This window comes from Canis lupus, chromosome 32 (assembly GCF_011100685.1).
Source record: "Canis lupus familiaris isolate Mischka breed German Shepherd chromosome 32, alternate assembly UU_Cfam_GSD_1.0, whole genome shotgun sequence".
Classification (NCBI taxonomy): Eukaryota; Metazoa; Chordata; class Mammalia; order Carnivora; family Canidae; genus Canis; species Canis lupus.
The window spans coordinates 17,124,769-17,136,886 of NC_049253.1; the positions used below are offsets into that span (position 1 = coordinate 17,124,769).

The 12,118-nt window shown below is 36.4% G+C and overlaps 1 protein-coding gene across 1 annotated transcript in view; it reads left to right on the forward strand.

Moving 5' to 3' along the window:
- PPP3CA (protein phosphatase 3 catalytic subunit alpha) overlaps nt 1-12,118 on the forward strand; it is a 309,732-nt gene that overhangs the window by 238,952 nt on the left and 58,662 nt on the right. Inside the window, 2 exon segments of the mRNA NM_001197096.1 lie at nt 1,492-1,637; nt 4,521-4,660. Of these exon segments, the coding sequence (NP_001184025.1) occupies nt 1,492-1,637; nt 4,521-4,660 (286 nt within the window).

Genomic DNA, 12,118 nt, shown 5'->3' on the forward strand with positions numbered 1-12,118 from the left:
CATGCTAAGAGCACATGATAATATTCATTGCTTAAAAGCCAAAAACCTAAAAAATGATGCTATCTTATTTTATGTCCTTCCATAATTCTTTCTAAGCATGGACAATGAAGAGAATTCAGAATTTCTTTTTTAAATTATAAATTCTTTATAAAATGATCCCTAAAAATTGGAATTAACATTTGATGTAATTTGCCCTAAGAAACAACAATTAACTTCATTTTTAAAAATAGCCAGAATACTACTATTCAGGGGAATAGTTTTACCCTTTCATCTCAAACCACTCAAGAAAAGGAGATGGAGGGCAAATTTAACTGTGCCTGTTTTGGAAACAATAGTTTTACTAGCCTCTAGTGGATTTTGCAAAATTAAAGATGATGTCTTCCTTTAGATATGAATACTAGGAGTGGGGGGTACTTCATATAAATTTCATTTCTCACCTCTCTTGATTTTCCCTATTGTCCACTGAAACAAATTTCTCTCTGTCATTTAGCCCTATATTCAATGGAGTACAGAGACTTTTCTCAAAACATTAGATATAAGTCGGTAAGGAAAAGCAATGGGCTGTGATACAGAAACAACTTTAGAAACTTTCTTGCCATCTCCTCTCTACAAGATCATTTAGGAAAATTAGCTAGCTTTATGGCCATGTTTCTGTTGGTCTCCTGGTTGTTTGTATACATAATTTTTTAGATATATCTGCAGATAAATAGCAAGGATATATTCAAAAGTTTTCTCCTCTGCTATATAAAAAGTTACTAAAAACTGTAAAATACAGAAGAACAACAAAAGTATAAGACAGTGGATATAAAAAATAATACAAGTATTCCCTGCCATTTCAAGAGTGTCTTATGTCACTTTACTTTTATGAGAACCTACATGGGTACTTGTTACTGCTAACCAAAAGAAATCCAAAGGGAATTTTTGCTTTTAGGAAGAAAGGTGGAAAACAAAAATAGTGTTTAGTGTTATATTTGCAGTGAGCACTTAGAGGAAGCGCTCACCCTGAGCAATAAGTATCTCCTCCCACCTCCACCAAGTCCCTTCACTGGGAACTATACTCACCATCAAGCTGCCATAGCTTGGAACTTTGTGAGCCTCAGTGCTTTATCTCCATTTATTTTGTGCATCTGTTATAAGTAGAGTCTTAAGATAGCAGAAAAGCCTAAGAGTTTATTTTTTGGATCTGTGACTGCTCCCCTACCCCAATTTTTCCATATAGATTAATGATAATTGCTTCTTCGCTTCCCACCATTTCGGCTTACAAAAGGTTTCAAAGGAACACTACTACACTTTTAGATGGGGCGAACCTGTGATACATACCTCTTCAAAATATCTTATTTAATCATGTTTTGGAACTTCACGGTGTGTAGTTATATGCTAATAATATGATTCTGGGAATAAAACATTTTAAAAAAAGACTATTTCAATGAAATGATCATAGCTCTTAAATCATGAGAACCAATTATTTGTTTTTAAATCATGTTTTAAAAGGTAAAATAAAGTATTCAGAACGTGTATATGATGCCTGTATGGATGCCTTTGACTGCCTGCCCCTGGCTGCCCTGATGAACCAGCAGTTCCTGTGTGTGCACGGTGGTTTGTCTCCAGAGATTAACACTTTAGATGATATCAGAAAAGTAAGTTCTGTTATTTCTAAGTCTCATCATGCTGTGTGCTTCATTAATAAATAGAAGACATTAATTTCCCTGTCTTTTTCACTGACTTTATCCTTTTGAATTAAAAGGATTTAAATTTGTCATGAATCTCTTCTTTGTATTCACTTTTATTCAGAAAGAAAAATATATTTATACTTGGAAGAGTTTTTATCTTGAAAACCTCAGGGTTCATTTTACCATGTGACATGTGTCATTGAAATGTATAATATTTGGTTGCAAAAAAAATATGCCTTTTCATTTCCCTGTGGCTGGCTTTAAGCAACCCATTGTATATTCATAGTCTATTATAGTGAGAAAATGTTGCTTTGCTCTTGGAAAAATATCACAACTCGACCTTTAAAACGTGTCTATATTATAATTTTTAAAAATATCTATTATATTCACAGATTAACACTTTAAAGTAACAATCTGACAAAAACAATGGTGTATTCTGTTGACTATATTGGAGTGGCTAAGTGAAAGTTGATTTTTTTTTTGAGGTATTTTTTACTTAACAGTTGCTAGTAATAGTTGTTGTAGCCAGTGAAAAGATGAGTTAGAGTGAACATGGAAATAAATGTCTTTTTCTTGAGAATATGTAATAATATAAGATAATTTTATGTAGTAGAAGAGATGATTATATATATTTATTTATTTATGTATTTGTTTATTTATTTGTTTATTTATTTATTGGTTTGCTCAATATTCTTTGAAAAGTTCCTTGGCTTTTAAAGAAAAACTGTTATTTAGGAAAATAAAATAGTCAAATTCTACCTTAATACTCTATCATTAAGGTCCAAGTTTTCAAGTGTAAAAATAATACTGTATTTAGTTTCCTATTAGAAAGGAAATGCATGATTTTTATTTTTAAAATCAAACAGAAGTACATTAAATAAATCTTTGCTTCCTGCTCTGTATGTTTTTGTCTTTTTAAATAAGACATCATTACCCATCTGCTTCTGGAGTTCTGCAGCACACAGAGCATTGGTATTTGCTCTCTGTTTAAAGTATGAGAAAGACATGACACTGAATTGTAGTCATGGAGTTAAAGGCGAGAGTGGTTCACTTTCTGTATGAACTCTATAATCTGATGGACTTTAGCATTATTAACTGAACTTCTTATCATAAATTAAGTAAAATTTAAAACTATCACCCGCTATCCCAGAACTTATTTTCTGACATGTTTCAGATATTCTATTCAATTTTCACATATGTCATATTAAGCATGAATGTTAGCCATAGAGTGATTTTTAGGTTTGCATTTTGCCTATGTCAGTTAGAGTTTCCACCACACTTAACTTTATTTAATTAATTTTGTAGTTATTTATTCTTCCTGTTGATGGTATTAATTTTAGAATGCATTTTGTAACTTTTCCAGAATAAGTTCTATATTCTGGTTGCCTTAACAGATCTTTAGCTGGATATTCATAGTAATCAGAAAGACTCTTCTTCTTTGCTATTTTACTCCTAATAATAAGTTCTTCTTTCTTAGAAAGAAATTCTGTGTTTTTATGAACAAGCATTATTTTTCTTGGATGAATTATTCTAAAAGCATAAATTATTTAAGTCTCTTTACCAAGTCTAAGTTTGCAATGAATATTTTATGGATAACATAATGGTTGAAATATAGAGGGTCTTGGCTTATTGAAGTTTTTCATTGAGTGTTGAAAGTGTGAGATATTGCTTCATTCTTATTAAATATTAGTAAAAAATGGTGTGTAGCAAAACCATTATTTATGTCACCTTTTATGTCTCAGGAAAAAGAAAAGAATTTGATCGGCTGCCAGGCTTATATATTCACCTTTCCCAATGGATTTTTGAAAAATATTAAAGTATTGAATATGAAGAGTATCAGTTCTTAATAGGTTTTCATAGCTGTTTTATGCTTTTTTTTTGAGAGACTATATAACGTCTGCTAACTTCACCAAAGATTCTTTAATTGCAGCTAAATCAGGATAAACTACAGGAAAGTGATAGTGTTATAAAATTGTTGGTGAAATGTCATTTCCAGTTATTATATTGCTCTTGCTTTTCTAAATACACCTTTTTAAGTTGAAATATGACCTTGCTAAACATTTATAGCTGGAAAATGGATTTCATATGAGGGTTTTGGTAAAACTATAAAGCTTAGAACTGTGAGCTGAAGAATGACCAGCTGAATTGGGGTTTATTTTACTGCTTATCATTCCTTTTGGTTTGTAATGACTAAGATAAACTACACCAGGCCTGTACTCTAATTCGAAACTTAGATACCCTCTAATAGTGAATATCCAAAATGCCGTACAATTGGCTGCTCTTAAAATGAAAGCCATTTATTCTCAAAGTCATTGTTGTTCAATATAAACACCACACGTTGTTCTCCATCCAAATTTCTAAATCTTAGTTTAATGGAGGCAGTGATAGATATTTCCCTAAAGATAAAACAATAGAAAAGCTCCTCCTCAAGAAATGAAACACAGAATCACATCAATTGGTAATGACTAAAATACTTAGATCACATAAGTAAGGAGGAGAGAAAGAAAAGATAAAAAGTAAACTAGGAGACAGGAAAAAAGGATCAAAGAGTAGGTATGAAAGAAACAAGAGGAAGGTAAAGAGCGAGACAAAGACAAATAAGGAACAGGCTCATCCAGAGGAAGGAAAGAGGAGAAATTGGAGAGAGAGAGAGAGAGAGAGAGAGAGGAGGCGTGGATGAATAGGGAGAAAGGAAGGCAGAGGAGAGCCAAACCAACAGGAAGAGGGGAAGAGGGCTGCCCTCACTGAGACAGTGCTGAGGACATTAGGGACTGCAGCAACACTTCTACTTTCTGGATTCCAAAGCTTCCAAAGATTAGTATTTTGCTCTCTGTCTTCTATTTTTCTTAGTTAGACCGATTCAAAGAACCACCTGCTTATGGACCTATGTGTGATATCCTGTGGTCAGACCCCCTGGAGGACTTTGGAAATGAGAAGACTCAGGAACATTTCACTCACAACACAGTCAGGGGGTGTTCGTACTTCTACAGGTGAGGACGGACAGCTCGCCTTCGGGAGCACATTTGGTTCATAAATGTTCTAAGTTATCAGTTCATGTCTTGCTCGATGTGTTTGTGATGTTTACGAGACTTCTGTGGGAAACAAGGACAAATGAAAGATTCACTTTGCAAGCCTGCCTCAAATGGGCTCTTAGCACTTGCAAAAGGAAAAGGTAAATAAAACATTTACATGAATACACAGATAGAAGAATAGAAAAGTCATAAAAGAGGCATGTGATATCAGGGTGGTGAAGCAGACAAAAAAGATAGTGAAATTTAGTAGAAAATGTGTTCTGTTTCAAGAACTGTAGAAAAAAAATACAATGCCAGCCTTGATTTTTTTTGTACAATTATACAATCACTTAAGACATTTTTTACCCATTTTCATAACTTAAATCAGAAAACCAATTTTAAGTCTGTTAATTAAATGATACTGAAGTTTCTCCTAAACTTTCTTAAGTTTGTTACACTTCCTGGATAAATTAAAATTAGCAGCAGCTCAGTACATAGGGACCATAGTAAATTTATTTTTAGCACTTTGACAAGCCGCTTTCCAAAACTGTTACAGTAATTTTTATATTTGCCAGTATAGGGGAATCTGCCCATTCTATAACGTTTCAGAGCACCTCAGAAAGAAATCCACAATACAGTTGGGTCTTTGCCTCCTCACGATTTTCCTAATCTCTCAGCTCAGGTGTTGCCCCTGCATTTGATTATACTGTTTCACTAGGTTCTCTTAGCATCAGACACACAGTTTAAAACAAAGCGTTGTGGAGGGAGAGGATAACTGGGTGACGGGCACTAAGGAGGGCACTTGATGGGATGAGCACTGGGTATTATACTATATGTTAGCAAATTGAATTTAAATTTAAATAAAAAGAGACACAAAGTTTATGTGACAGTGGCCAAAGTGACAGGAGAAAGAAGTTGTGGAGAAATCGAGAATGTTCAATTCTATTGATACATAGTCTTTAAACAAAAGAAAACAAAACAAAACTTACACACCAAATGTGATGTACAGTGAAGTTTATGCCCAATTCCAGCCCCGTCAAGGAAGCATCTGGGAGGGCAAGGGGAGCTCAGACATGGCACACATCTTCCTTAAGTGTAAGAGTAAGCAGCTCTCACTCAGCCTTCTATATAACATCTATCAGGTGAAACATTTTGTTCCATACTTTAAGTTTTCCTTACAGGGGGAAAAAGCTTCCTTTTATACATCTGTTGAAGTGATTGAGGAATTAGTTTGTGAACAGAAAGTCTTATATACTGTAAAGCATCCTTCAAAGAATACTTTTTGTTATAAATATTGATAAAGAGGTTTGCTCTCAGCTTATCAGAAAGGTTACAATTCATTTCTATGTTTTGGAAAATTGAGCACCAGGTCTCGTGACTCCATTTTGGATGAAATGAAGAAACATGGTAAAAATATTTCTGCAAAGCCTGATGCTTCTTTTCAGTAATTAATTTGGAGGTAATCTGTTATTAAATATGCTGAAAGTTTTTATGAAAAGATAAATATTATTGATATACATCAAAGTGAAGTTTTCGATTTTTAAAATTTAGTTTTAAATCCCTGGTCATAGCATGGGTGTTTAAATTACCTACTCAATGCCACTGGGTTGTGCTTCAGTACTACAATAGCAAACAAAAGCCAAACCTCTTGATTGAGATATTGAGGCACATTGCATTGATCTTTCTTTTTATTCATAATATAACATTCTTCTGTTAGTTTTCTGAGTCAGCTGTTCAAATAAATCGTATTCTAAATGAGGTTCTGTACTGAACTTACATAAAGTTATGGTATTTTTGTTTTATCAATATAGACACAGATGTGTTTACATCAGAGATAAAGTCCATCAACTAGATAATTAGAGGATTATGCATGTTTTCACACTTTTGTTCTCTACAAAATGGTTATTTAACTCCTCTCATTAGAGGTTCTTTAGTATCTGTAGCCATGACAAATGCTGAATATCTAAATGCACAGCCTATAGGCTCTGATGAATGGCAAAGGAATCTGGATTCTGTTTTATCTAAGGAGGAGAAAAGGGACTCTTTCCTTCAAGAGCTTTTAGATTCTTTTGTCTTTAGTTCCCTCAGAGGTGGCAAGACATCCTCTGTGGCTGCACTTTATAAAGCTGATCTAGAGAGACACAGGGAGAGCAGTAAAACTAGTGGCAGAGAAACTCGGTGACAATTACCTGTTTGAGTTATTGGCAGTTATTTTGATTGACAACTCCCAGTTTTATTTTACATGTTTATAGAGAGTCTGCAAATTTAATTTTCTGTGCCACCCTATCCTCATCTGACATATTGTCTGGGCTGTGATTTAAATAAAATGAAGTTTTACAGAAAAATCCATCAGTAAAAATGCATGAATGCTGCGATGCCTTAGGGAAGAGGCACTGTGACATAGGGGAGGGGATCCTCTGCTTTTGCCCTGGTGCTACCATGATCTTAGTAACCTTAGACTGGAGTTTGCAAACTCAAATGCCTGTGATGTCTAGAAAGGTACTTGAGAATCGTGAAACAGGCCTAGACTTACACTGTAAAAATTTGTGAGGATCCTGACAAAGCAGAGGTAAGAATTTCATTTTCATGTAGACCAAACAAAAACTGTTGGCTGGATTTGGTGCTTGGGTTGGCAGTTTGTGTGTCTGCCTTGGATGAATCACGTAAGCTTTGTGTTCTAAGCTTAGCTTACTTCAAAAGGAGTGAGTTAAATCAGATATTCTGAAGTTTCCTCCAAACTCTGAGACTTAAAGAACATCTTTACAGTCATTTTAAAAGTGTTTTTGAAGCTGCAAATTGTGGCTCACTCAAATCACTGCTGATCTCTTAATCACAGATCAGCGATGTGTCAGCTCTTCACACGCAGCCCACCTTCCCTTCTGCAGTTGACACTCTTCCCAACCCCTTCCACCTGGAAATCTTCTGGTTCCTCCTTACCACATATCCTGATTCTCCTCTAAGTTATCCTGCAGATCCCTGCCTTTTGAGCTGCTCTTTCTTGGTCATCCTTCTGCTTTCAACATTTTTTTCTTCCCCTGGAGCCTCACCTGTTCCATTAGCTTCACTGTAAACTGTCAACTCTGTTTTTTTCTTTGTTTTTTTGTTTTTTTTAACTCTGGGTTTTATTGCCAGATCTAGCCCCTTCATCTATTTCTCCTTTCCTGAGCTGGACTTCTCTATTTCTAAAGTAGCTGCTGGAAGTTCTTATCTTAGATGTCCCATTGTCACCTTAACCTAAACTCACCTTGCCTGAAAAGGCCTATTATTTACTTCCCCACTGGAGCTTCCTCCTGGTTAGCCTGTTTCTATTAACAGTTCTATGAATGGTCATGCACTCTAGAAAAAATCTTCACTTTTTCTTTTTGCACTGAAATCGCCATCAGTCATCACATCTTACTGACCCTTTCTTAAAAATATCACCGGCATGTAGACTATTCTGCCTTCCTTTCTTCCTACTCTGAGTTCAAGACTTTCATTTTTAGTTTGTTGAAATCACACATAAATTTCACAATGTCCTTCCCACTCACTCCCCCAAGCCGTATGGTTTCCTTAATGGGTGTCCTTTTGAGAATTCACTCACTCATTCAATTATTTAACAAACATTAGTTGAACTCCTATTATATGTGCCTTCTGTGAGGCTTTATAGATACTCAGAATACCTGTCTTTGAGGGAGAGTGCCTTTGAGTGGCAAAGACCCAAAACTATGACAAAATTCAAGGTGAGAAATGCTGTGAGAAATGTGGAGATTATCATACACGCACACGTGTACACAGATGTACGCACAGTTGGGGGGCCTACCCCACAGAGGAGTGAATTGGAGTTTAAATGACAATGTGTGGTAGAAGTGTTACTAGATCTGAGTTTTAAAGGATGAATAGGACCTATCCAACCAGAGTCATTTGGGAAGGCTCTTTGAAGACGGAAAAAGGAGTGTTTATGAAAATATGGAAGAGAGTACATCTGGAACACCGCTAGAAAGATGACCATCTGAATGGTCCCATTTTACCTCTCATTCCAAATTATAGTCAGCTGCTTTAGGATACACTAAAGCTGAACATCCATATAGCTAAATTATTCTACTTTCATTTTTATATTCACTAGAAATGGGGACATGTTTACACCCAAAAGATTGCTCATAGCAACAACATCTGTAATAGCCAAGAAATGGAAGCAACCCAAATATCTATTTAATAGAATGAATAATAAGTTGTAGTACAGCAGATGAGAAGGGGTTAACCAAAGCTGCGTATAACAACATGGGTGAATGCCACAAATAGAGTGATGAGCGGAAGCCAGATACTAGAAGCACATGTTGATGATAGCGTTGAAATGAGAGTTTAACAATACAGAAAGCTAATCTGTAATGTTCAAAGCCAAAGTGGCAGTTACCTGTAGTGGGGAGGTGATAGTGACTCAAAGGAGTTGGGGAAGAGTGCCTGGGGTTCAGGTAATGAATGTTTTGTGTCTTGATCTGAATGTTAGTTATGAGGGGAAGATAGATGATCAGTTTGTAATCTGATTTGAGGCAGTTTTCTGTATAAATGCTAAGCTTCAATAAAATGTTTGCCTTAAATAAAAATTGTTCACTGCTCCTAAGGCAGCCTGCAGCCAGGTGCAAGTGAGGACTTAAGCTCTGGTGGGAAGAATTGGAGCCCTTCCAGACTTGATACGTAGTGGGCAAAGTGAAATTAGTTGCCCTAGAACCCTGGGGCAAAGGGGAAAAAAAATGCAGCCAGCCTTGGGAAGAGATATGCCTGACAGCATCCAGGTGATGCCGAGACACCCCAAGGCTTAAAACCCATTACCCAGCCCCCAGAAACAGAAGAGGAACTTGGCAGTTGGGCAGTCCTCCCTTACTACTGGGCTGAAAGAAGGTAAGGACACCAAGGAGGCAACTAGAGGCTTCCTCCTGGCCCCTAAACAGGCGTTGTGGGCTGCCTGCCTCTGCTTTGCTGAACCCAATGAGGGAAAGAAACTCTTTGCCTCTCTTACGTGCTAGACTGCTCTGTTGGGGCCACTCCAGCAATTGAGTGTAAATTCCCATAAGCTGACAGATTGCAGCTAAGGATTTAGGGTATGAAAACAAAGGCAATAATGTCCATCTCTTAAGGCATTCACCATTGCTGGAGAGCAGATTTATAAACATAATTTACAGCACAACATGATGAATGCTATCTGAAAAAATGTTATGGGAGCATGTGGGTGCAGCAGTTCTGTACACCTCAGGGTGAGTAGATTTGGGGGGAAGGGTTTATAGGTGATAATTCAGCGAAGGTTTGGCAGAAGGGTAGACTTTTCCAGAAGGAAAAAATACTCAACTATATCTAAAAAGACAAACCTGGGAGGCTTAATTAGTTTAATTTAAACTAATTAAACATAGTTTAATATAGGAAGGAATGAAAGTAAGAGAGTAAACAGAGTAAGTCTAATAATAGCTGTTTTCTCTAATGCCAGAACAGTTTTTCTACCATTTCTACCTTCCTTACCTGTTCATGCTCAGTCTGCATCTCTCTGTCATTCAAACTCCTTTCCTGTCTAGTGTTCCTCATACATCATTACCTTTATGATCTAACATGAATCACAACTAATACATTTAACAGTGTTAAAAAAAATCAACAGATTAAACTTTAAGATCTAATTGGCTTTATTAAATGATTCATGACCTGGGCAGTGTCCCTGCTAGCAAGTAGAGGGGCTCTGAGGAACCATACAGAACGGAAAGTCTTTATAGGGAAGAGGGTGGGGCGAGGGGTTATTTAGAAAAGAAAAGAAAGTCTTGTTTCAGGCCAGTGACTTTGCTGTGGGGGAGGGCAGAGGGTCTCACACACATGACCTCATCTGCACTTGGTGGAGGCAGAGGGCCCATGTGACAGATTACCTCACTGGTGCTGGTCAGAACATTCCTGACTTGACTGACCAGTTAAGGTTTACTTTTCTGGGGAAGGCTGAAACTTCCATTAAGTTAGGTATGAAACCCCAGTTGATGATTTGGTCTAAGTGATGCTATTTGGGGTGTGTAGATTTCTTTTTCACAACTACTACTAGAATCTAAGATTGCTGAATCACTTCTATGCTGTGTTCTTTCTTCCACACCATAGTGGTGGAGAGAAAATTAGGAATTGTTAAATGTCTACCACTCTCAGTCGGGCCCCAGACTAGGGGTTTACATATATTGCTAACTCATCTAATCTTTATCTCGTGTCTATGATATAAATGCTACTGCCTACATTTGTACCAGTGAGGTAATTCAGGCTCAAAGAGGTTAAGCAGTTTTCCAGAATTTACACGGGAAATTGGAATAAAACCCAGATCTAAGTATTCCCACTATTCCATGGAAATTTCCACCTCCTTTTCTACCCAGAGAAATGCATTCTCTAGTGCTTCAAGAATAATCATGTTCCAAGAGGCAAAAAAAGCATTTTCAGAGAGTACAGCTCTTTCTCCAAACACAGTAGTGCATGCTGGTAAAAATGAATATCACAAAGCTGAAAGTATCGGTGGTCTTCACTGATCTTTGCATAGAGTCTTATTTCAAGTCATGTCCAGGACATTGGGTTCAAACAAAACCATCCTAAGGTTGGTTGCCTGACAAGGGTGTCCACAGAAGGGTGTGAGTAGAATTGAGATCCAGCTAGCCCTGTGCTCAGAAGGAGGCCATAGGCCCTATACTTGGGCTGACTGGCTCTGAGGAAGAGAATCTCTTTTGCTTTCATGGGCACAGAACACAGAAGCTTCACATCATTAATGCAAAGAAAATAAAAAAAGAAAACAAAAGATCTAACATGGGAAAGATTTTTTTTAAATGTTCCTCAGACCAATGTGCTTTCTTTGTTTCATAATATCTCAAGAAATGCTTTACTTTCTTTCCTACCTGAATAATAAATAGCCCTCAACACAGAAAAACTATACACTTATCATACCACCCCTCCCTATGCCTAATATAGCCTTCTAGCAAATGGAACAAATCACCAGAGAGTCTTTGACAAATTATTGGTGAATAAATGATTTTCCACCTCTCCCTGTGGTATTAGGGGTTCTGAAGCCTGCTTTCTCTATCATTCTACATATATCTTCTTTAGTGCCTTGTAACTTGAACACTATTTGGTTTACCATCATTTCCACTTATGGCATAAAAATGTTGTAAAGCTGTTTGTTTTTTTCTGTCACCTAATATTATTAAAGACTTTAATGTATCCCAGGCAGGTGGTTGACCAATAATGGGAATCTAGATGGTATTCAAGTGTTTTCTAAATTTATTTTTTAAATGTTTGTAATTTCTAGAGAGTTTGAGCATTTGATTATGTATGCGTTTAAATTTATAAAGATTTTCTTCAAAATGAGTTCCTTCCAAGTAATAATACAAATGTTCCTCACTTAATGCTATTAACCTAGCAGATTGCTGCAAGGTTAATTTTATTTTCTTTAGAATGCTGTTA